A 25,785-nucleotide genomic window follows, 5' to 3' on the forward strand; every position below is an offset into this window, starting at 1 on the left:
TTAAGGAATGAGCCACAGAAACTGCCTGGCCATCCAGACAGGGGAGGCTGATGTCAGTCGGCTGAGTGGCCCGCAAAGAACAAGAGATGGGCATTAGCGAGCTCTCCCTCCTACGAGACAACATCTGGGTGAAGCTTTTCCCGAAGGCTGGGGAGAGGCTCTGGGGAATCCTGCTGCCCATGAATGTAGGGGAGCAGGTCTCAGAGGCCTCCAGGAGCAGCAGCCATGGCGGTCAGGACACAGCTTCAGAGGCACAAACCCGACAACTCCACAGCCCCTGGCTGGGAGCCCTTGGGCGGGCAGCTCTAGCTCATGGGCCCTTTTTCTTGAACAGATTAGAATTAAGACATACTGGGTGCCTGGCAATATAAATAGCAGCCATGCTCTTTATTCTAATCCTAAGTCTGTCCCAGGCCTCTCTTAATATGACAGTCCTGAAGAGAAGTCACCAAGGGATTCCTGATTCATGGCTAGCATGAGAATGTCAAATTCTCCCAAGGCCTTTGTGGTCCAACAAGACTGCCCCGCTCCATGGAGCCTCCCTTCAGCCCAGGACTAAAAACCACTGGGCTCCACATGTCTTTGGGTTCCAGCTCTTAAAGCCAAAAATCAAGAGCAAGGCATGGGCTTTGTTTTGGGGAAAACCATAACCATCAAATGTGGTGCCCCAATTCGCTGGCCAAGAATAGACAGGTTCTATATAGTGCTGACAGCGGGCCTGGAGGCTGACTCGGACATGAGTCTTCCCGTGCTGATGCAGGAAACGGCTGTGCATTCAAGGGAAACCATGTGGCCAGTGCCACCGAGGACGAGCTGAAGCAGCAGGCAACACCTTCTTTTTCAATGTGTATTAAGTCGTTTGTTTATTCCTCAAGATGTGCACACTCAAGTATGAAGTTGGCCAGGGCAACTCACGGCTCCTAGGTATGCACAGGCCGGTAGATGGCTTGGGTTACAGACAACTTCATAGCTAGTGCACCACACACACAAGATAAAACAGGAAGCCTAAAAACCCCAAGCCACGCCAAGAAAAATGAGAGAGGGGAGGGCGGGGTCACAATGCAGCATCCCGCAGGGGGAACTCAACGCACAAGGAGGGAGAACAGAGGTTGGAAGGCAGGCCAGCTTCTATCTTCGCCACTGCAGCTTCTGTGTGGTGGTCAGGGGACTGAGTTCAACAGGTCCTTCAGGAAGCTCTCGGGATCGGTGATTTCTGATAGAAGACCTGCAAAGCACAGCAGGCAGAGGCGCATCAGGAGCGGGCATGCAGCCCTCAATCCCCCTGAGTCACAGCTGCCGCATCTAGCAGAGCACAAACCACTGTGCCCCGACAAGCTCTGGCCCGGCTGCTCACTGGATACCAGCATGACTGGGGAGACAGTCATCAAGCAAAACCCTGTTCCGTAGGAAGCAGGCACTGCTGCTGTGGGTCAAGTGGCAGAGGCCACACCTGGCTCGGGGACACCCAGGGATGTGCAAATCCACTGACCCCCAGTGCGAAAGGGAAGGCAGGTTCTGAAGGGAGAGTGCCTGCAGTCTTAACCATCTTCTCAAAAGGAGCTGGGACCAAAGAAGGCCCTGCCCTTGCGGGCTGGGAGGAGTACAGCAGGGTAGCAGGACCCCAGCTTCTTCTGAGCTCCGATCCGATGGTGGGTCCTGGGCTCCTGAGCAGGCTGTCAAAGCTCAGGAGCTCCAATCCCTCAACCATCAAACAGACAGGGAGAAGCCCTGCGGCCCCACTGCAGGGATTAAATGAGGCCCTGCGTGTGCAAGTTCCTCACACACAGAAGGTGCTCGAGCTGCACCAAGGCCTCGGTAGCCCCACACCTCCATCACCGATCAGAGGACAGGAGACACCGAAGCTTCTCGTACAACAGCCACGGAGCTGCTAACCGCAAAGGCCTGGCAGCCTCTGAACTGAAGTCAGCACCCAGGCATCTGGGCTCAAGGAAGGAGAGCGGCTCAGATCATCCCCACTTGGCTTTGGAAGGTGTTTTTGTTCTCACGTTTGAATTGGGTGTGTCTGCTGTTCTCAAATTTTCTAACAGCTTAAACAAAGTAATAAAGTGGTGCTGTCAAAACCTGACCTAGGAGTGGGAGGCACAGAGGCTCGCTACCTGGAAAGAGTCCTGGAAAGGGCTCTGACTCTCCCCGGCTGCAGGCCAGGGATGCTGCCACCAGCTCAGGGCTGGCATGGAGCTGGAGCCCAGGGGACCCTCCTTCCCCTGCCCACCTCCTCCTCCTCTCACTGGCTCCAACTTCCACACTCTCACGGACACAGGCTCATGCCACAGGCACAGGGCCCAGCACTGACCACTTTGGCAGCCCACCTGTTCCCAGGGCTGACTTTCTGGGAAGAAAGCAATGCATGTACTAAGGTATCATGCTGGTTAAACATCTAGATCGAAACGGTGCCAGCGGAGCTGTGAAGAGGTGGAGGTGGTAGGGTTAACACACACAGGGAGGTGAGCAGCGTTAGCGCAAGCCGCCCAGACGTAGAGGCGGGCACCAAGCTGACAAAGGCCATCCAAGCACAGAGCCTCCACTGAGGCCACTGCAAGTGGCGGCCACTGCAGAGGGGCAGGGCTTTTTGGGAGAATCGGTCAGCTGGCTCTGAGCTGGGAAGAAAGAGGGTTTCACACTGAGCTACACTCTGGCCCTTTAGTGGGTCTCATTCCCAGAGGATAACAACACAGAGAAAACGTTAGCAGAGACATTCTCCTAAGAGTGGGATCTGGGGGGAGTGTGTCTTCCTGCTTCTTTATACTTTACAAAATTCCCACAATGAACATCAGAAGAAAGTGAAACAAGTTGACAAAAAAGAGCTGGCAAAAAAAAAAAAAAAAAAAAAGCTGGCAGGTTTGGTTACCTGTGCTTTGGCTCTGGGGAGCTGACCTTCACAGCGAGGGCGCTCTGACAGGGGCCGCGGCACCCACACCCTGAGACGGCACTGTGTTTTTTAACCCTACGTGGATTTCCCAGGCATAGGCCGGGTCACCTCCCCTGCTGACAGGGGCCATAATGCTGCAGTGCCCACACCCCGAGAGGGCACTGTCTTTTTTAACCCTACATGGATTTCCCAGGCATGGGCCGGGTCACCTCCCCTGCTGTCACTTGGTACTTGGTTATGAAATCCAAACCAATTCTAATGTGTTTGTTTGCAATCAGAATGACAAATCTGTTATACAAAGAATTCCAATTTTACTAGCAGTGGGATAAGGAACTGTCTGACGACGTCTCCCATGCCCACGGTTCAGAGCGGCCCTGCTTGGTTGCCCTTGTCTCCCTGGGGGCAGCTGTAACATCAGACGCAGGAGGAAAACAGGGGTATTCCCATTTGCATGTGAATTCTCTGAACTGCCATTAGAAACAGATTCAAAAACGGTCCCTTTCTAGCTATGCTCCCTTGGCCACGTAGTTGATGCTCAAAGCCTCATTTACCCCATCTATAAAATGGGGATAACCAAAGCTCCCGCCTCATACAGGGTTGCCCCGAGGGCCGAGCACGTCCAGTGAACAGCACCATACTGGGAGAGGGAGTGCTCAGTACAAGTTAGAGCTGCTGTTCTTGTTCCTGGTGACTTGCTATGTACACATCTTTCCCAGGGCTTTTGGTGGCAGCTGACAGGCTGTCTCATGCTGAGGAAGACATGGGGGTTTGCGGCGGAGGATCTTTAAAAGATAAAACCTTGACACTGACCAGCCACGTCGAGGAACTCTGAGAAGGTTTCCACCGGCATGAACTCCTCCTGGAAGGTTTTCAGGGCTTTGTCGGCAGCTTCGTAGATAGGCATGTCATTGTGGCGGATGTACTCAGCGAGAGAGCAGGACCAGCCTCCCTCCGTGTTACTGGTAGGCACCTTCTACAAGAATCAACAGGAGACAGGGAGGTAGGTTACCTACTGCTGCCTCATCTTCCGCCTCAAGCCAGGCAGGCCGTTTCAGCCCCTCGAAGGACAGTGCTCCCAGCCTACGTCAAAGCATAGTAACATACACCCTGGAGCGTGTGTTTTGTCTCCAGGAACAACAGAATTTCACTTCATTCCTCCTAGGGCTCCCTTATTAGGCGCTGTGTCACCTGAACCTACAAGCTCCAACAAGTGGCTGCATTCGCTCCTGTAGACTTCCCATCTGCATCCCCCAGAACAAAGGGACCTGTCGATGTGCTTCCAAGAGCTGTTTCATTCCGATGATGAAAGGAACCAACTCAAAAACTCAGATTCTCTCAAGGCAGAGAGGAGGGTCCTGTTACCTAAGCTGGCTGTGGTAAGTCAGACTCACTCAGGGCAACAGAGCTTATCCCAATGGCGTGGCAAGAGCAGCAAAGAGAGACCCAGGAGGGAAGGTCCTCCTGCACAGGTGAGCCTGGAGCAGACTCAGGGGCAGGTGGCAGGAGTGATCTCAGCTACAAATGTGGGCTGAGCACAGTGGCTCACGCCTGTAATAGCAGCACTTTGGGAGGCTGAGGTGGGTGGGTCACTTGAAGTCAGGAGTTCAAGACCAGCCTGGCCAACGTGGTGAAACCCCGTCTCTACTAAAAATACAAAATTACCCACGTGTGGTGGTGCACACCTGTAATTCCAGCTACTTGAGGCTGAGGCAGGAGAATCACTTGAACCTGGGAGGTGGAGGTTGCAGTGAGCCAAGATTGCACCACTGCACTCCAGCCTGGGCAACAAAAGTGAAACTCCATCTCAAAAACAACAGCAACAAAAAAAACAAATGTACTTCACAATGTACCTCTCAGGCGCAAGGCGCAAGGCTGCCAGCGTCAATCCCTCCCACAGTTGGGGCTATTTGTTTCTAGGAACGAAGTGCCCCTAAGCCAGCAGAGGAGCAGCCATGTGGGCGCTGAGGCAGGGTCAGGGACAGGAGTGCAGACATTTTACACCCTTGCTGAAAGCTACTGGGCCTCTGACAGCCTCCTTACCTTAAACATGTTATAAATTAGATCGACGAGGGCCCAAAAGAGAAGGGAAGAACGGTAGGCAGAATAGTCCTTCACTGCCTTATCTGTCAGCCTGGAAAAGAAAATCCAATTCCATCACATCAAGTCCATAGGAGGACACTCACAAGGACAGAGCAAGGTATTCTGGGAGCAAGGGGAGAGTCACAGTGGTCTATGTGTCTCGTAGTTCCAGCAACTCGCCTTCTGCTTGGAAAATGGCAACTGTGGGCAAGAACCTCTGGAACCTGCGACCCAGAAGTTGATTGATTATAAAAAAGCTCCATGAAATTCACCTGAGTCTCTCAGTGCTCATCTTCCAGATCAGGGTAAAACGGAACTGGGGGAGACATAACCAGGGCAGATGTGACAGACACAAGGCTACTGACTCAAAGAAAGGCAAAGGAGTCCTACGAGTCCCTTGTGTTTGGGCCCCGCAAGTTCTTGGAATTTGATGGGACCTGATAAATGAGGTAGGAAACAAGGTTCCAATTCAGTCTTTACATTCCCACCAGGAGACATTTCTTAAAAGCCAGCAAACACAGACATTTCTTAAACGAGTCAAACACAGTAACTTGTCAAACATGTGCTGTGTTACACAGCAGCAAGCTGCCAGGAACTTGGTGTGAAGCAATGGTAACGTGTAAGATGGAGCATGCAGCCACCCTGACATCACCCAAATCCTGGGATAATCCAAGCTGCTCACCACACCCCATTATTTCTAACCAGTATCGTTGCTACTTAATCCAGTGATTCAGTTCAGGATTAAAGACCAACCAGTTTCTTGGAATATGGGGCAGCAGGGTGAGGAGCTGCCTCTAACAGTGTCCACTGCCTTCTTAGTAGGCACTCTTGGTTTGAGGGATGATTACACCAGGTAGAGCTAGTATGAAATACAGAAAGACCAGGCTCCCCTCGGCACAGGTAGTGAAATATCAGTGTTGGGATTCAGTTTCTACCACCCAAGCTCTATGGAGGTTTTGTCTGCCAATAGCCATCATATCTGTAATAAGCAAGTAAAGCCTGGGTGAATCCTTGTCACGGAGTATTCTGCATCTCAGAACACACTGGGACTCATCCATCACTAAAGGGACATGTATTAAAATGTTTAGTATTAAAATGCATGGGCATATATAAGAATCATAAAAAGAAGGCAACACAGATGGCATTTATTACAGAAGCTAAAACTATAGGCCTCAAGTGAAGGGACTGCCTAGCATGAGACAGGCCATCCACACCTGCATTCAAAAAACAAATAATAAGTCACAAAAAACAAATAATAAGTGAGGACAATTCCCTCTCCACTAAAATATACTTCCTGTGGCCTCCCTCTGCCCCAGTACCTTCCCAAGCCCCCACTTTCTCCCCTGCTTTCATGTGACAGTACTGCAGCCTACAGTCCTAGAAGGTGGACCCGCGGATGAGGGCAAGAATCCATTTCTCTGTACCTCTGCACCCTGGCAGGTAAGAGAACAGATCAAGTTCTGATAGAAGCCTGAGAACGTCCCAGGTTTCCGTACTTGCAAGTTCCTGGCAGAGGATCTTTTTTCTGAATGTCAAACGTGCAGAGGAGGCCAGCTTCTGCGGAGCTCCATTTCTGTGTCTCTGCTACTGCCCTTCACCCCATGACTTACAAGACTTAGGACAGAGACTGCCACCACTGAGGCTGCCCCAGCGCTGGGATGATACCTCTAAACGCCCTTCCTGCTGTGGGCTCTACTCCATGGGTCTCCTCCCAGTATCAGGAAACTCTCAGTGCCTTTCCTAGTCTGCCTGATGAGTACCGGGCTCACAGCCCCGGACCATGGCCATGTTTGGCCCTGTGCTGTGGCTGTTTTGCTTTGGTAAGCAGCAATCTTGAGTGGCCCTGCCCAACTTAATTATTTAAGGCTAATTAGTAAAGGTGACTAAACTGCTACAGAGAAAACAGCAACTCATGAATGTAACTCACACTGGATTTCCTAATTAAGCTGTGACCAAATCAGCTTTTCCTTAACTGCCTGGGACAGTAATGAATGCTAGTCTCCTGACTGAGAGCAAAACAGCTCCTGTGGGTTCAGATTTCACACCTGCCAGGAGAGACTGTGCCCAATAAATGGCCACTCAAATTGCTGTGGATGCAGCAAATGGATGCAGGCTGAGCCTGACTTATCAACTTAGTATTCTCAAGATCTAACTTCTGATTTCTGGCAGCTAGTTAACTATTAATTCAGGCTCTTGGGAAATACTGGAAAGTGATATGTTAGGAATTGGGGCAGGGGTTACCTAGGAATCTAACAAGACTTGCCCCTTCCCACTCTCCACAAACGATCTGGTACAGGCCAGATGCAACAGTACAGCTCCAACCCAGGCTCTCTGGGGGCTGCAAGTGCCCACAGATCAGCAGTGCCTGATAAATCAGAGCAATGGACATAAAGACACCAGGTGTGCCAGTGAAGGCACAAGCTATTTCCATTTGGCTTGTCTTCAGGGCCCTAAAAGTTTCCCTCTGCTCCCTGGCTGGCCTACAAATGTAGACACGATCCCTTGAATCCTGAACTAAAGCAGAATTCCAGATTTTCCAGAAATGAAGCAGAGGAACATTTCACTCGAGGGACAGAAGCAAAATGCCGAACCGAGAGTCTGCTCTGTAGCTCCCCAGGACAGGGAGAGACTGTTTGGGGTCACTGGCAGCCCAAGTGGTACCCTTGGAGTCCCCTCTGCCCAATCCACATGGGTCCTCAAAGAGCTGCTGGGGTGGTTGTTTACAGCCATTTCTCTCAAGACACTTCCCGTCTGACCCAAATCACAGCCCAGGTCATAAAACAAAGACCACTTCCTTCCTGACACGCTTTCTTGGGGAAGTGTCCACATGTATAGGAGAATAGTCTAGAAGAAGAAAGGTTCATGGAATGAGGGATGCATGGGATATGAACATAATCAAGGAAAGAGAATGACAACGAGCTTTAATTATTAGAAAAATATCCCATGTGGTCGGCCGGGCGCGGTAGCTCAAGCCTATAATCCCAGCACTTTGGGAGGCCGAGGCAGGTGGATCACAAGCTCAAGAGATCGAGACCATCCTGGTCAACAAGGTGAAACCCCGTCTCTACTAAAAATACAAAAAAAAATTAGCTGGGCATGGTAGTGCGTGCCTGTAATCCCAGCTACTCAGGAGGCTGAGGCAGGAGAATTGCCTGAACCCAGGAGGCGGAGGTGCAGTGAGCCGAGATCGCGCCATTGCACTCCAGCCTGGGTAACAAGAGTGAAACTCCCTCTCAAAAAAGAAAAATATCCCATGTGGCCACACCGAAACTTTCCTGGTTTACGCCAAGGCCAGCAAGATTTGGAAAACCTGACTAGTGTTCTTAGCCCCTGCCAGCTCTGATCGTCTCATGGGTTGCATCACCCTGTGCCTGGCTGCCCTCCTCTCTAACATTTTCTACAGCAGGTAAGCCTGGCTCTACCTTGCTAGTAGCTGAACACAACACCCAGAAGTGACCAGGCAACTGCTGGCCATCAGCCTAGACTCTCGACGTGACTGACTGAGAAGGGAGAAGGCTGGTGCTAACTGCCACAGTCACAAAGCATGCCCTCACCTAGCACATGAGTACCGCTACGCAGCTTTTCAACACCAACTCTCGGAAGTCATCAGCAACAGCTTCCTGAAGCAGGTACTGACCTGGTAGCTCCACCTGGAGCCACTGCCCGGACCTGCGAGGTCACCAGCAGCCTCCGCAAGATTTCCACACGTGTGGCTGTCCACTGCTCAGGGGGCAGGATGTGAAGGGCTAGGACTGTGAAATAGTGGGGCCCGTCCACTTCGAAGGCACTCTCCACCCACTTCTCCTTGGGCTGCTCCAGAAAGCCTTGGAGGTTCTTCTCTTCTCGGGAAGTTGCTCGGGTTCTAGAAGAAAAGGGGCACGATAAAATAAAAGGGGGGTGGAAGCAGGGCCTGGCAGCAAGAGTGGGAAGAATTTGCTCAATGTGTCATTGTCTTGTGACATTTGCTGAGTGCTTGGATTACTGAACACTCCCTACCCCATCCTTGACTACTCCTCCCACTCTCTGACAATCCATGCCCTTCTTCCCCCTTCCAGGCCCTTGTTTGAGGCATCTTCCCTTCTTCCCTGGCTCCTGCTTCCAGTCTGACACAATTCCAGGCCAACTACTGGTTCCTGAGCACCATAAATCACGGACATTCACGAAACCCCAACATGGAACTGTGCTAATAACTCCAGAGGCCCAGAAGAGTGAAGTGACTTGCCCAAAGCCACCAAGCTAGTATGTGATGAGGCCGAAAAATGAATCAAGATTCCCTGGCGGATCCACAGCCGGACTCCTGTGCTCCACATTCTTGTTACGTTGACAAAGTTTGCACTAAATTTGCATGTGGTTCCTCTCCTAGGCTCCCTCTTCCGGTTTGTCTTCTTACGCTCTAGGTCCTCCCACCTTTGCTAAAACAGTTTCTTCCCGATGAGCACTGCTTCTTGTCCTCATGCGTCCTAAGTTGCGATGATGATGATGATGATGATGATGATGATAACAGCAAACTCAGTACCAGGCACTGCTCTAAGTGCTTTACAGGGATTATTTCACTTGGTCTTCACAAGAACTCTACGGGACAGGTACCACCACTATCCCAATTTGAAAGAAAAGGGAAACTGCAGTACACAGGAGGTAAGAATTTTGCCAAAGTCTCACAATGGGAAAGAGCTGGGCTCTGAAGCCAGGAAGCCTGTCCATCTTGACCCTACCTCCTTCTCCATGCTTTGACAAGAGGCCACGGAATCAGCACTGAGAGGTAACTTAAGTCCTTCGTGATGACACACTTCTGGGTGTACTCTCTCCTTAGAACCAGGACAGTGCTCTCATGCTGTGAATGCTTGATGCCCTATCCTAACTCCATGGGGCAATGGGTGACGACAAGCACAACACTAGAACCCAAGTTACCAGGCTACAGGTGGCCCAAGCACAGAGGCTGGACTCTGGGACAGCAGGAGGAGAGGATGCAAGGACACCCTGCCTGCTTCTACTGCCTGCAGATGGGCATGGATAGATACACTCAACTTGATCTTCCAGCCCTGTGAGGAATCTGAGGATTTTGGCCACCGCAGGACCTCCTCAGGCTCTGGTCTGGTTTACGGTGGCCATGCTGTGACATGCTTGCCTCCATACACAATATTCCACCAAAGGCCCTCAACTCCCCTGTGACCAAGCTTCCACCAATGTCAACTGGCTAGCTGTCAATCGGAAAACAGTTCACAAACAGACCGAGAAGCAGGGCCTCTTTGTGAAGCTTCTGGGTCAGCCTCTGGCTGACCAAAGTAACTTCAAGAAAGCCAATTCCCTCTCTAATTAAGGGACTTGAGCATTAATTACCAATGTCTGGCTTTTCAGAAACATACTGACAACTAAAGTCACCAAGGGCTCTGTCCAGGGCCCCAGGAACACTGATTAGAGGAAGAAAGTTTGGACAGTGGGAAGGTCTGTGCCGCCAGTCTTAAGTAGTTCAGCAGATGATGTAATGCATTCTGATGTCAACCTGCCCCTGTGTGTTTTAACAATGAAGCCTATGGTCTCGAGGTCAGCCTTTTATCTCACAAGGAAATGGGAGGGAAGGAAAAAATAACATTGTTGAAGAGAAAAAACAGAAAAGACAAGAGACGGATTGTCCTGTTGCCTAAACTGTGCTGTAGCCACCCAGGGTGAGCTGTATACAACCTTTCAACAGGGAACCGTAAGCCTCTTGCTAGGAGATGGGGCCTACAAGTATGAAACAGTGAATTAAATGGAAGAACTAAAGGACAGGCAATCTCCTAACTTTTTTTTCTCTTTGAGACCTGGTCTTGCTATTGGCTTGGCTGGAGGGCAGCGGTGCGATCACCACCCACTGCAGCCACAACCTCCTGGGCTCAAGCCATCTCTTACCTCAGCCTCCTGAGCAGCTGGGACTACATGTGTGTGCCACCCCACCTGGCTAATTAAAAAACAATTTAAAAAAAAAAAATAAGACAGTCTTACTATGATGCCTAGGCTGGGCTCAAGCAATCCTCCTACCTTGGCCTCCCAAAGTGCTGGGAGGATACAGGTGACCCACCGTGCCTGGCCTAAGTGCTTCTTTAAAATCACACTTTCAGGTACCAACCTGACTGTCCTATAATGTGCATATGGATAAAACTACCAATCTCTTTTTTTTTTTTTTTTTTTTTTTTGAGACGGAGTTCCACTCTTGTTACCCAGGCTGGAGTGCAATGGCACAATCTCGGCTCACCGCAACCTCCGCCTCCTGGGTTCAGGCAATTCTCCTGCCTCAGCCTCCTGAGTAGCTGGGATTACAGGCATGAGCCACCACGCCCAGCTAATTTTTTGTATTTTTAGTAGAGACGGGGTTTCACCAAGTTGACCAGGATGGTCTTGATCTCTTGACCTCGTGATCCACCCGCCTCAGCCTCCCAAAGTGCTGGGATTACAGGCGTGAGCCACCGTGCCCAGCTAAAACTACCAATCTCTTTTTTTTCCTGGCTGCCTTCCTTGTCGGTTGTCTTTCCCAGATAATCTCAAACATTCCCTTTCCCTTCACACTTGCCAGAAGCATTACTCACTGTAGAGAAAACAGGGATAACAAATCCAGTTTTCCATTTATGAACTGGGTCCTTAGTTCTGCTGCATCCCCTTGATGGGAAACCTTTACCTGTAACAACCCATATGACCTTGACTAATGATGTGGTTACAGCTCCAAACTGTGGCCTCCCCACATTCAAGAGAACAGTCTGGAAAGTAAGTAGCAGCTGCATCGAAGTAGAGACTTTAGTGGCCTGGCTTTTCCCATTTCCTGCTCCTCTGTGAGCTGAAGGTCGGTCCAAGGATGTGGCCTTGGGTTAAGTTCCCCTTATTGCTTTTTCTGTGTCGCCCTGAAACAATGCAGATGAGCATCCCCACCTTGGCAAAAAAGGTGCCTTACGCCAGACACTTGCTCTGGAATTAGCACAGAGGCTATGAAAAGGCTGAAGGATCTTGGGCAGAGGGACGCAGGGTGGGCCTGCCAGATGCCACCCCTGGGACACAGGGTACTGACGTGTTCAGGACATAAAGCACAGTGTGAATGATGTAGGGGATCAGGTGGATGTTGCTCTCTCGGCCGCCCCCGCCGGTGTCTGCGCTGAACGACTGCTCCATGGCGAACCGCAGGAAGAGCAGTTTGATGTCATGGATGTTGAGCTGGTACGTGGGCTCCCGCTGGCCTGTACATTCCTGGAGGTAAGTGTTGTGTCTAGAGGGGAAGCAGAACAAACAATGACTTGGAAGTGAGTTCCTGGTGAAAACCCAGTTTGGGAGATAGAACCTCCTTCCAGTACTCCCGGGCCTGATGGCTGCAAAGGTTTGCAAATGGAGATAAGAATAAAAGGAAGAGCTGAGGCCAAGGCTGGGGCCGGCAGGACGTCAAGACCATAGGACATTTTCATTTCTGCACTGATCTATTGTGACACTCTCCAAGTTTTGATGAGAGCCCACCACTTTGGGGGGCCCATTTCTTAATAGACCAATGTTGTAGCACATACTGTGGCTGCATCTGAAGCACATTTTGGAGGAAGAAATGTAGAACTCATCCATTCTGACTGACAAAGTGATCTGTCCATAAGAATGAGCTCTTCAATCTCCAAATAGGGTTTTTTTTGTTTTTTTTTCCTCTTATGTCAATACACAATCCCGTCTATCTGGGCTGTGCCTCTTATTAACTGGACAACCTCGAGCAAGTTGCTCAAACTCTCTGCATCTCATCTCTACAATGTGTATAAGAATATATGCCTGACCGGGCCTGGTGGCTCACACCTGTAATCCCAGCACTTTGGGAGGCGGAGGCAGGCGGATCACCTGAGGTCAGGAGTTTGAGACCAGCCTGGCCAACACGGCAAAACCCCATCTCTACTAAAAATATAAAACTTAGCTAGATGTGGTGGCAGGCACCTGTAAATCCCAGCTACTCAGGAGGCTGAGGCAGAACAATTGTTTTAACCTGGGAGGCGGAGGCTGCAGTGAGCCGAGATCATGCCATTGCACTCCAGCCCGGGTGACAAGAGCAAAACTCTGTCTCCAAAAAAAAAAAAAAAAAAAGAATAGATGCTACGCATTTCAATATGCTGCCCTTTATCACTGCCAGCTGCCTGTTTTATGACAGACACCTTTTTATCCCAGAGCTTTAAAACAGGACTTGGGGTGGGGAACCACTCCACATGGCATCAGCAAAACATGAGGACCTCACAGATGCTTTAGCTATTCTAATGTGGGTCCTAAAGGACCAGGGAGGCCTTCCAAGGAGCCCACCATTCCCGCTGCCACTAAGCCACTTTCATTATTTAAACCTCAGAGCCACCACTATAGAAGTGAACTCTAAGAAATTCTGGCCTCAAGGACCAAGTCAGGGTCCCACATTTTACACCATAAGATCAATAAAGGAGTAGTGAAGAACCAGAAATTTCACATGGTGCCATGGACGCTAAGGGTGCTTGTTCCTTTCACCCTATGGTGGGCCATGTCAGGTCATCCCCTGAATAAGCTTCCATCCCCAACTCTGTCTGCTCTGGACAGCTCCCCAGTCAGTAAGCAGACAGACATGGACTCCCAGGAATGTAACAGGAAATGATGTCACCAAGGGATTGGGCTGATAGCAGGTCTTGTCCCACCCCCTGCAAATCTCCTCCTTCCCACCATGGAAAATACTCAACACTCACCTTGCCAAGCAAGTGGCAAAAGCTGATTCGGGGACGTGAGGCCCCCAGACCGGAAGGAGCCCATTGCACTTGGTGTTGGCATTCTGAAGGGCGGCACTTTCCCACTCTTCCCGGCCTCGAGCCAACCTGGATGGGGAGGAGAGCAGGGACAAGCGACTGCTGGAATTAAGGTGGCAACCAGGCACCTGGGCGGGGGCAGGGGTGGGGGTAGGGGCGTGCCAACGCTAACAAGTCAGTCAGCCCAGGCTCCTGACCCGACAAAGAGAATTCGCTATTTGTAGTCTTGATGTGGTACGTGCTGGCTTTGCTAACCCAGGCAAGCAAGGCTGCTCTCCCCAACCTTGGGGAGAGCCAAAGTATATTTTCCCATCATTCAAATAACTGCTTGGGGACCTATATGGTGTCAGGCAGAACGCCCCACCCCCCAGAGACTAAGCAGCAGATTTAAAACCACGAGGTTGGCAGTCCCACCTGCTCCAGGCCCACAGGCAGGCCTACTGAAGGAGCCACCCTGCAACAGCCAGGGCCTACCTGACGGCAGCCAGGTGGCAGTCGTAGTGCACGATGTTGAAGTGGGACACGGTGCTGTAGCCCTGCTGTTTCCGGGGCTTATTCTCCATCTCCTCCAAGGCTACCCGCTTCGTGAAGGTATAAATGCCCAGGACCTTCGTGGGCTGCAAAGACAGCATGAGGAGAGAGGAGGGGAAACTCCAAGTCAGGTCCAGGGAAGCAGCACAGAGGGGAACTGTCTCCCTTCTTGGGCAATGCCTTAGGGTTCAGGCTGCTCTCACTAGGGAAGTTCAGAAGAGCAGGTGAGGCCTGCCCCTCAGTCTGTGGGTGAAGCACTTGGCTGGCGCAGCCCTAGTGAAACGAGGATTATGGGAGCAACCAGAAGGGGACGTGGTACAGATGTAGAGGCAGACCCGCTAGCAAGCCCAGGCCATCTTTCTTTACTCTGTGCTTCATCTGTCTGAAAATGCAGAAGTACCTCCTTGATATTCACTTGCTTTTCAAAATGTGCCAGGCAGCTCTGAGAAGCCTGCCTTATGCAGGACGAATGAGGCCTGTGGCCCAGGCACCTGCCCTTGCACAGCCTGAGTTCTGAGCAGTAAGTTCAAGCTGGAGAGAAGAGGCTACCTTGGAGCCTTCAGGGGAGCCAGCAGGTCACTGGCTGCTCTGCTCCTTTCAGGTGGAATCTTGTTTGGATGAGCCAAGAAAGTCCTGATTCTCCCCAGTTACCCTGAATGGAAGCAGCATGGTGTGTTTTCAAAAGCCCAGGTCTGGAGTCTGAGAAGCCTCTGGCTCTGCCATGTGACCTTTGTTTGCTTAACCACAAGTTGGGACTTTTCACAGGTTTAAATAAAATTACCCAGTTTACACAAAGCTCTGAGCATGAGCCTCACATACAGGAAGAATCCGATGAGCGGCATTTGTCATGACGATGATAAGGATAATGAAGTCTAAAGTTCGGATGAGTTTGCCGTCCTGCCTTTAAACAGGACAGCTAGTCCTTTTGTCAACCTCCTAAGATGCAAGCCTTGAACCTGCCTCGCTAAGAACAAAATGGCCTGGAGGAAGGGGATGCTACCTAGAACAAGGGGCCAGGCTGGGCCCTCAGGACCGACCACAGGCCCAGCAGCTGTACCTGGAACTTGTATCCCTCCCTGCAGATGCAGCACGTGAGGCCGGGTTCCTCGATCAGCTCTTCCATCTGCTTCAGGAGTGCCGTCTTGGTTACGACCTGGCCCTTTTCATTTGTCTGTAGGGGAATCCCGGTGGCGTGTCAGGGGGATTTCCACACACTCTCTCCCATCCTGGCCTGGGGATGCTCAGGAACAGGGCTAACCTCCTACCTCCACTAAAAGGATAGCTGCATGAGAGGAAAGCCCTTTAGCTGGCTTCTAATGAGGATAAAGACCCAGGCCCTTCTACTATTCTCTCTTCCTACAGGAACCATTGAAGCAAAGGAAATCATCCACCTGGAGCCCTGGCAAGGTGCCACCTGCCATCAGAAAAGCCCCCTTTCTTTGTGCCAGCAATGTCAAGTCTCAGCTTCCAAGGGCTGTTGCACTATGATTCATTCACTGCTCCCACGTGAGTTTTGAACTGCTGACACTCAAGTCTGTGGTATGGAGAAGGAGCTTGCAGGACTGCTTCCTCCAAGGTGGGACAGTTAAAAGAGCAGAGCTCTTTGTGGCAACCACTCATTAATTATGTGCCTTGGCCTATTTACTTCACCTCTAAGTTTCAGTTACTTCACCTGCAAAATGGGTATAACAGTATCAACCTCCTAGAACTACTTCAGGGCTTAAATAAGTCCTCAATAAACAATGGCTATGATCACCGGTTTACTGTTTCGGTAAACTTCGTAAGTCACTTACCCTGAGTTGCACCTGTATGATTGAACAATAGTGGTCCCACCTCTGAGAGGGCCTACCATACCTAGTCCCTTCCTCCTCCTCTGTCCAGCCTTCTCCTGCTCCATGGCCAACTTCAGGGCTGTCCCATGGCCACCTCCTCCTCAACAGTGTGGGCAGAAACATGGGGACTCGGGGAGGTGGCTTTACCGTCATGCCCAGGGTGCCCAGAGCCTTCTGCCTCATTGCCATGGCCATGCGCTTCTTCTCCGCCCGGGTCTCCCTGCGGGCCGCGTCAATCTTCTTGTTTACATCAGGGTGTTCCCGCAGGGCTTCCAGCAGGTTCTCTGCCAGGGTCCCAATGCCCTCATCACTGGACACCTGCTCCAGCTTATGCAGGTTTGGGATGGAGTCAGTTCCAATCAGAACCTGCCAATAAGAGACCAGAGAGACACATAACTCCAATTATGTAGACAAACCTTTCCGGGAGCTTAAAGGTTTAGAAACTCAACCAGTGTGCATCACCTCATGTCACTTGCTCAGCTGCAATGACGTCCTTTGATTCTACACTTTGAGAGACAAAGACAGATGGAAGAGGGTTTGACTCTGCCACTGCCTCTGACCAGTTGCTATGCTCTAAGCTCAGTATTTCCATCTATAAAATGGGGATAATGCCAGGGTTGCTGTGAGGATCCAAAATTAGATAACATGCAAAGCATCCATCACAAGGGACGTGGAAAGGGGCCAGGAAAAGATACTTATTCAGGTAAGAGAAGCGGCAGCACCTGATGAGTCCTGAGTGATTAACTCACCAGCCAGAGCAGGCACTGGACGTTCTCATAAAGGCCTGCCCTAAGTTCTCCACCTAGGAGCTCCCGGGTCCACCAAACCTAGGAGCACAGTTTCCTCAGCCTAGGGATACTAGAAGTACAATGACGACAAACAGGTATGGAGATTAAAAACTTAAACAAACAAAAAAAGATACTAACAAGAAACCTCTGTGCCTGAAAAAGCTGGAAGTCACTACATACAGCACCACGCAATCAACAGGGGTGGAGAACATCAGAAGGCTAAAGGCAGGTGTAGCTGGAAAAAGCTCTCCAGGTGAGCTCACTGAGAAATATCACCACATCCCTGAAATCCTCACCACCCTGTCACAAGTGACCTGATAGCAATTATTACATATGAGACAAGCTGAAAACAATAAAGCCAGCACATCACTCAGTAGCTCATAAATCTGTTCTCATAGCAAGTCCGCTTCCAATCTTTGTCTCAGCAAAATTATGTATTCTCTCATGTCTCATGCTCCAAAGTGCTGAGCCCATATTTTAACTCTGAGCTTTTCCACAGGTACCCCAAACTCAACATTCTGGCTGTTTACTGTGTGTGCATCCTTGCACATGTGTGATTTCAGTGCTGGGGAAAAAGACTGCCCTCATTTAACTTACCTTCTAGTAATTAATAGGACAAACCATATGTTCATAGTATAGTCTAATGAACTCTCCTCCACCTTACTCACAAACCTCCGATCTTCTCTGTCTCAGTGGCACCACCATTCACCTCATTACCCAGTCTAGCAACTGAGCAGGGCTCTTGATTCATCCAGCTTCTTTGCTCCTCCAAATCCCATTTATTCTTCCTCCCAGCTCAATCTCTGTTCAATCTATCCATGAACTAGTTCAGGCCATCATTTCTCTCACCTTGATTACAATAAAAGCCTGTTCTTTTCCTGCCTCCAACCTCAACTCCCTTCAATTCACTCTCCATAATACGGCTGGGGCACTGCCCTCAGGAGAAAACTCACACTCCTCTTCTGGGAGAAAGAACATGCCTTGCCCCTGCTCAGGTCTTCATCGGCAGCTCGTGCCATGTCTCACCTCCCACTGCAGCTGCTTTCAATTTTTGAAAGGCTTTAAGCTCTCTTTGGCCCCTGAGCCTTTGCAGGTGCCATGCCCACTACTAAACATGCCCTCTTCTTTCCTTAGGCCCTTCCACACTGTATCTATCTCGCTGTTTAGTAATAAACAAAAGCTCTATCTTCCACCAGACAGTAAGCTCCCAAAAGGCACAGACAGTGACTGTCTCCTTAGCCTAGCACAGGACCAGGTACACAACAGGTACTCAATAAATATGTGTTGAAAGAAAAATGAATGGCCATAGCGTAAATACCAAGTATCTAAGTAGATAAAGCCTTATTCTAAATAAACTAATTCAATTTGGTAACTAAGAATAAGCCTGGAAGGCCAGGCATGGTGACTCATGCCTGTAATCCCAGCACTTTGGGAAGCCAAGGCTTGAGGATCACCTGAGGTCAGGGGTTCGAGACCAGCTTGGCCAACATGATGAAACCCAGTTTCTACTAAAAATACAAAAAAATGGCCAGGTATGGTGGTAGGCACCTGTAGTTCCAACTATTTGGGAGGCTGAGACAGGAGAATTGCTTGAACTGGGAGGCAGAGGTTGCAATGAGCCAAGATTGTGCCACTGCACTCCAGCCTGGGCAACAGGAGTGAAACTCCATCTCAAAAAAAAAAAAAAAAAAGCCTAGAAATCAGCTGACTTTGGGTTCCAAACTCATTGTGTTTCCTTTGGCCACATCACAACTGTGTTCCTTGATTTATCCATATACAAAATAGAGATGTTACAAGAATAGGGAAAAGAACATATGTGAAAATTCCTATGTAGGAAAAGGAATCTCCAGAAATATATACTAATTATGACTCCACTGACTTGAGCAAAAGTTTAGAAAAGGGATTTCAGTGAGACACAGTAAAGAAACTTTACTATATTCGAGTTGCCAAGGTTTTGAAATGAGTTACCAGAACAGATTACGAAAGGAGACAGTGGAACTATTTTCAATAGAACACTACAAACAGAAAAAACCCAATGCTGAGGACGCTCAAAACTCAACATTAAAAAACAATCAATCCAGTTAGAAAACGGGTAAAAGACATAAACAAACATTTCACTGAAGAAGATACACAAGGCACATGAAAAGAAGTTCAACTAGGAAAACACAAACGACAAGGGACCCCTGCACATCTACCAGAACAGCAAAAACTAACAGTCACCAAATGCTGGCAAAGACACAGAGAAACTGGATCAGTCAGTTTGGCAGCTTCTAATAAACTAAATATGCAACTACTACACAACCCAGCAACTGCACTCTTGGGCATTTATCCCAGAGAAACGAAAACTTATATTCACACAAAAACCTGCACACAAGTGTTCATGGCAGCTTTGTAAGTAACAGCCAAAACTGGCAACAATCCAGGTATCCTTTAGTGGGTGAATGAACCTGGATGAAACTCCAGAAAATCATGCTGAGAAAAAGAAAAAAGACAATCCCAAAAGGTTACATGCCGTACAACTACATTTATACAACATTCTTGAAATGACAAAATTACAGAAATGGAGAACAGATTGGTGAGTGCCAGAGGCTGTGGCAGGGGAGCAGGGGAAGGTGTATGTGGCTGGAAAAGGCCGAGAGGGCCCTTGTGCAGAGGCAACTGCCTGCATCCTGACAGCACTGATGTCTATATTCTGGTCGTGGCGTGTGCTCAGGTTCCACATGATGTTACCCCTGGGGTACAGTGGGAAAAGGATCCATACGATTTCAACTGCATGTGAATCTATAACAATCTGCAAATTAAAACTTCGATCAAAAAAACAACAACAAAAAAACCCCAGCACTGGCCATCTATCCAGGGCCAGATAGGACTGGATTTGTGAGGGGTTACCGCTCAGCCCCATGGGGAGAAATCAGAAATGAGCTGCAGAGTAGAATGGATGGGCCTCCCTAAGAACAAAGTGTTCAGCTGCTTGAGGCAGAGAGAAAACAGAGGTGATGATAATCTAAGTGTCCCAGTGACTGTGGCCCGACACCCAAGTGTTTTACTCACTGGTCAGCCAAACCCTCACAGTTCAACAGCTGCACAGCTGACCCATGAGACAATGAGGCCCCACTTAAAGAAGTTGAATGGGGGAATCACAAATACAACTGACTTCTCTCAGCACACAGAGAGACGAAGTCGATGACCTCTGAGGCTCACTTCCACTCTAGGAGTCTTATATATTAGGGTAAGTTATGTCTCAGTGGGAATTAGCATGGTTATACTTATACCCCTGCACCCTCACACTACTTATCCTGGCTACCCACCTGGGTGGCAGGGTGCTGGATGGCCAGGCCCCGAAGCAGCCTCAGGATAAACGGCAAGGCTGGGCGAGACAAAAACTTTTTCCAGATGTCGGCATCCAAGCTGCAAAGCAAATGAAAGCTTATTGGCAGGCCAGGGAAGCAAAGGCTACCTAGAAACCAGTTGTTGACGCTGGCTTGTTTAAAGCCGCAGTGCCTGTTTAAACGTGACCCTCTCTGAGTGTCATGAAGAATCACATAGAACCACCCAGCTCAGCTGAAAAGCCAGATAGAAGTGAGTATTCTAAGTAGAAACCAAAAAGTTGTCATCCTTTTCCCATAAGCCCCAAAGGGCTCTGCAGTGGTTGGATGGTCACCCATACAGTTTCCAGAAAGGGTTGAGAGGTCCCAAGGAGGGAGGCGCACATGTGAAGCTTTACGCCAAGATGCTGACGGAGAAGGAAAAGGAAAGGGCAAAGGGGAGACAAAGCAGCCCCTCTGTGGGAGGGCTTCATACTTCTTGGCGCTAGGGATGTGCTTTTTCATGTAGTCAAGCGCATTCTGGGTGATCCCCTTCTGGAGAATCAGATCCTTCAGCTGGTGCCCATTGCTGTTGTTCTTGATGCCAGCAGCTATTTTACAGAAGCAGTCCAGGAAGACTTTATCATCGCCACTGTGATCTTCATCATACCTAGAAGGAAAGAGCAGAGTCTGAGGGTGCAAAAGGTGGGGCAAAACCCAGTCATTCACTCTCTTGGCTAAGAATTGTCAACAGCCTATAGAATATCAAGACTAAATTCCTTAATGTGACACAAAGATCCTTCTGCCCTGGCTCCTGCCACTCTCTCTGTTACCTGCTATGTCTCCCACACTCACAGCTTTCTCTTGCACTCACACTTCTGCACACGTGACTCCATCTCGTCATATTCCTCCCACCTCACCACACTTTGCCTTCTCTGCCTAGCCAATTGCTACTCCAATACAGCATATTTTAACTATTTACTCCCCAACTAGACTGAACTCCTTAAAAGCCAGAACGAGGCCACAAAAATCTAATAGAAATTCAGGTGATTCTTCCTCATCTCACAGACCTAGTTCGGGGTTTTTGTAGGGACTCTCATTTCACTAGATGAAACCCAAGTAACATACTTATCAAAGTTGCAGTATGGTTTGAATCGCTCCACCAAGATCTGCATTTTCTCCACCTCTCCAAAGGAAAGGTACGGGATGATGCGAAGTAGGCCCTGGAGCACGCTGGGGTTGGAGCGGACGAAGGTGCTGTTGATCTGGTCCAAGAGCATCACGAGTTGATCCTTGTCACCTGTCAGGAGGAGGTTGCCCTGCAACAGAAAAGAGGGTGGAAGTCCCATGAATGTAGCCAGGACTGTGGCTGCAGCCCACATCTGAGCCCCAAAGGTCACCACTTCCATCAGAGTCACCAGGAGTAGCCTTAGAAGAACTGTGTTTCCACACTTCTGGGGAATAACGAACAGTGTGCGTTTCACTTGAGAACGTGGTTTCTAAACTCCTGTGACAGTCCTGTTACTAGTCTCAGGTAGTCAAAATATACTAATACAATCTTCCTTTCCTGTAGCAGAATGCAGGCTGCTGGACATTCATTTAGTCATAGCTCTAGCCAAATCATTAGTGCCAGTAAGAATGGAGAAAATTACAGGTGGAGAGAAATTCTGGGAGTTGGAGACCTGGGTTCTAGGCCTGATTTCCACCAGTAACCAACTATATACCATAGTTGAGGAAATGCCAAGTCCAGGAAATGAAGTGCACTGTTCAATTCCTGAACTATGAAACGAAAGATTGGACTAAAGCCCCTGCCTATCAACTGGGACATGCCAGGATTCCATTAATGAGCAGCTTTCGAGTAAAAGACTATCCTTAGCAATCTTGCTTGCTCTGAATCCAAAGATTTCAGGTTTCAATACAATTATGTCACCATTAGATGAGTCTTGACATTCCAATGCTTAAGCAGGCTCCGTCATTCTCAGGTGGGCTAAGCCAGACGCAGGCCTGTTGTTGGCAATGGGACCGTGCAGGCTCTCAGTGCCTGCAGATGGAGGGGCCAGGCCCCACTCACCTTGTCCTCACTCAGGGGCTCAGCATTGGACTCATCAAGAATGATCTCCATGATGCTAAGCACCTGCTCAGCCACAGCTGCGCCCCCACTGTCCTTGCTTTCTTGTTCAGCTACAAGGGCCTGTAGGAGAAGGAGACCCAGTCACTCTCAGAATAAGACCACAGCCACTCACCGCTGATAGCATTTGCTCTCAAGGATCCCCTCATGGCCTTACTTCCCAGAGACCGTGTGTGTATGACTATGTGTATGTATGTGTGTGTATATGCATGTTCTGAGAGGGAGACAAGTGTGAGAGCTTTTGATGACAGGGAAAACGTGAAGTTCCAGATCTCTTTCTTGGCTGCCTCAAGGAGAGGGGGACTTCTTTCCCATTGGTGTGTAGTCTAGACTGTTTAGGGGACTGCCTTCCTCTCATCTCTGATTTGAACTCCGGAAAGGAATGAGGAAACTCTTGGGTGCCATGGCAGCAGCATGGGGATGGGCAGGGGGTGAAGGGCAACCAGAGGAGAAGGGGAGCTGAATGATCTAAGCCTCTGCACCAGTCAGCCAGAGAGATGAAGGGCTTGAAGAAGCCATGAGTCCATTTCATCTAAGCCCAGAACTGAAATGTCTTCCCCGCACCCAGACTTCCAAGGCTTACTCTTCATCATTTGCAGCCCATGCTCTTTACCAAGTTTAGAGTCCCCAGCATGACATTCAAGGTGTTCATTTCCAGTTTGACCAGTTGCTGCCGGTTGACTTTCACCTTCACGCAGTAACTGAACAATTTCAGTAGCACCTGACAAGAAAAGCCAGTCAAAACCCATGAGACCACATGAGAGTGTAAGATGCAAGGACCAGTAGGAAAGGGATGTCTAAGCAGAGTCTGTCCTTAACCATCAGCAGGGGTTCCTTTGAAATGAAGAGGACAGGAGGGAGAAGTGACCCTTAAGGGGACATGGTAAGATAGCTGGGCTCTCACATAGGTAGCTCCACAGGCTGGATATAGCTCTACCATCTCTAACACAATGGCAGTGATACCAGTTCCAAACGCAAGAGGTGATGCTCTGTTGTCTTGAAGGAAATCCCAGCATTAACTGAGACGCTAAACTAATAGTAAAGAGAATGATCCCAAAGCTTGTGGCCTGTGAGAACTCAGAACCACATAGGTCATTTAAAACAAAGGCACAGGTCGGGCACAGTGGCTCACATCTATAATCCCAGCACTCTGGGAGGCCAAGGCAGGTGGATCACCTGAGGTTGGGAGTTCAAGACCAGCCTGACCAACATGGAGAAACCCCATCTCTACTAAAAATACAAAATCAGCCAAGCTTGGTGGTGCATGGCTGTAATCCCAGCTACTCAGGAGGCTGAGGCAGGAGAATTGCTTGAACCTAGGAGGTGGAGGTTGAGGTGGGCCGAGATCGCACCATTGCACTCCAGCCTGGGCGACAAGATCAAAACTCCATCTCCAAAAAAGAAAAGGCACAATAATAATAGTAATAATAATAAAAAATATACATACATTCTCATAAACCCTGGGGGAGTGGGGGCTAGTGAAAATAATAGTATAATATTTGTGGTGCCTCTCTGGAATGCTCTAATCCTTACTAAGGAGATTAGTCATATAAATACCCAAACAAAACCCTACAATGCAAGAAATGAGTTACATTATAAAACCCATTTAAAAAATAACAATAATAATAATGGTTAAAACAAGTGCAGTTGCCGGGCGCGGTGGCTCACGCCTATAATCCCAGCACTTTGGGAGGCCGAGGCGGGTGGATCACGAGGTCAAGAGATCGAGACCATCCTGGTCAACATAGTGAAACCCCGTCTCTACTAAAAATACAAAAAAAATCAGCTGGGCATGGTGGCGCGTTCCTGTAATCCCAGCTACTCAGGAGGCTGAGGCAGGAGAATTGCCTGAACCCAGGAGGCGGAGGTTGTAGTGAGCCGGGATCGCGCCATTACACTCCAGCCTGGGTAACAAGAGCGAAACTCCGTCTCAAAAAAAAAAAAAAAAAAAAAAAGAAGAAAACAAAAAACAAGTGCAGTTATTTGGGGAAAGACAATCAGATGCTGGCTCTACAGATAACCAAAGAGGTACTGGAGAAGGGAAGTAGGCCAGCAGGACGGAAGAGGGGTGTCTGAGAATGTAGAGGGCTCCTGACTACTAGCTAAGGAAGTACTGGAGAAGGAAAGTGGGCCAGCAGGACGGAAGAGAGGTGCCCAAGAATGTAGAGGGTTCCTAACTGCCTTCACCAACTTGCACTGCTCCATGGCACCATGCTGCCCTCTAGGGTAAAATGACACAGTGGCCATAGCTTCTTTTCACAGGGCTCTCTCCCAATGCAGAAAGGCTGGCCCCATACCTTGCTGACCCCAACTCACCGTTAGAAGGTGGCGTCCCTGCTTGAAATCTCTGATCCCGGCGAGTCTGTTAAGCATGCATTCCAGGCCCCCACACTGAGCCATCACACCAGCCATTTTGTATACTTCTTCTTCATCTTCTTCTTCATCTAAGGGAGAAGGGAAGCCAGCAGAAATGGAGGGGAAGGTGAAGATGGGAATAAACTAGGCCAGAATAAGACAGCCCTCTTCCATAGCTCCAGTAAAGACACAGCCAATAAAAGGGGTCAATGATGGATGATATGAAACTATTCCACCCTCAGTAGAAGCTTTTTTTTAAGTTTCAAGTCAATTAAAATTACTTACTGAAATGTCAAAGTATGAGTACTTGTATCATCAAGGGGGTTGGGGGGAAGAGAAAGTTAAAAATGAATCTGAATTCAAGTTTATTGTTAATTGCATTTTCCTCTAAAAGTTTGGTGGTTTTTTTTTTTTTTTTTTTTTTTTGGACTCCTCAGTGGTATCTGCATCATGCCATAGACATCTCTATTTTTCCTCAATTGAAGAAACAATCTCCCCACAACTCCAATGCAGAGGTACAAGACAGAACCTACTGAGAATACCCCAATGTCCTGGGACATGAGCTGCTCTTTAGTCCCGAAACTCAAATCCAATGTGCAGCACTGTCTATGATCTACCTGTGGTAGAGTCCAGGGACTCAATGAACTCCTCTGTAGCATCGCCCAGCAGCCCCCGCATACGGTAAACAATCCTCATGGGCTCTCCCTGGGCAGAGAAAGTTGGAGAAAGGTACTTAAAAACAAGCCCACACAAATGCAAAGAACTCCATACTTGGTCTTGCTTAAAGCTACAGCAATGTGGAGAGCCTCTATTTTTCTACAAGGTCTCATTCACAACATCTAGAATCCAACTGCACAGCAATTCACTTAGGGGAAAGAATGCTAGTTTTATTTAGTGTCTACTATAAGCTAGACACGGCATGAAACATTTTAAAGACACTATCTCCTTCAATTTCATTACAACTCTATGTAATTATTTAATATTGATTGAATGTTTTACTCTGTCAGGTCCTATGCTAATTAAGTACTTTAGATTATCCTTTTATACAAGGTTACACAGCTTGTATAAGACCCTTTGAAATGAACAGGACAGGAGGGAGAAGTGACCCTTAAGGGGACATGGTAAAATAGCTG

At 49.0% G+C, this 25,785-nt stretch overlaps 1 protein-coding gene across 6 annotated transcripts in view; it reads right to left on the minus strand.

Annotated features, from left to right (window-relative positions):
- Positions 1-833: 833 nt before the first annotated feature.
- The window catches only part of UBR4 (ubiquitin protein ligase E3 component n-recognin 4), a 141,478-nt gene continuing 116,526 nt past the window's right edge, over positions 834-25,785 (minus strand). For all 6 annotated transcript variants that reach the window (XM_003934946.4, XM_074380168.1, XM_039473494.2 and 3 more), the window contains 16 exons: positions 25,270-25,357; positions 24,614-24,741; positions 22,911-23,018; positions 22,241-22,360; positions 21,298-21,488; positions 20,666-20,839; positions 20,173-20,272; positions 16,224-16,442; positions 15,302-15,415; positions 14,188-14,330; positions 13,657-13,782; positions 12,003-12,197; positions 8,607-8,831; positions 4,931-5,021; positions 3,701-3,863; positions 834-1,225 (listed from right to left, as the gene is read on the minus strand). In XM_003934946.4, coding sequence (XP_003934995.2) covers positions 1,161-1,225; positions 3,701-3,863; positions 4,931-5,021; positions 8,607-8,831; positions 12,003-12,197; positions 13,657-13,782; positions 14,188-14,330; positions 15,302-15,415; positions 16,224-16,442; positions 20,173-20,272; positions 20,666-20,839; positions 21,298-21,488; positions 22,241-22,360; positions 22,911-23,018; positions 24,614-24,741; positions 25,270-25,357 — 2,250 coding nt within the window. In that variant the 3' untranslated portion in view covers positions 834-1,160. The remainder of the gene's footprint in view (positions 1,226-3,700; positions 3,864-4,930; positions 5,022-8,606; positions 8,832-12,002; positions 12,198-13,656; positions 13,783-14,187; positions 14,331-15,301; positions 15,416-16,223; positions 16,443-20,172; positions 20,273-20,665; positions 20,840-21,297; positions 21,489-22,240; positions 22,361-22,910; positions 23,019-24,613; positions 24,742-25,269; positions 25,358-25,785) is intronic.

Source organism: Saimiri boliviensis, chromosome 11, assembly GCF_048565385.1.
Source record: "Saimiri boliviensis isolate mSaiBol1 chromosome 11, mSaiBol1.pri, whole genome shotgun sequence".
Lineage (NCBI taxonomy): Eukaryota > Metazoa > Chordata > Mammalia > Primates > Cebidae > Saimiri > Saimiri boliviensis.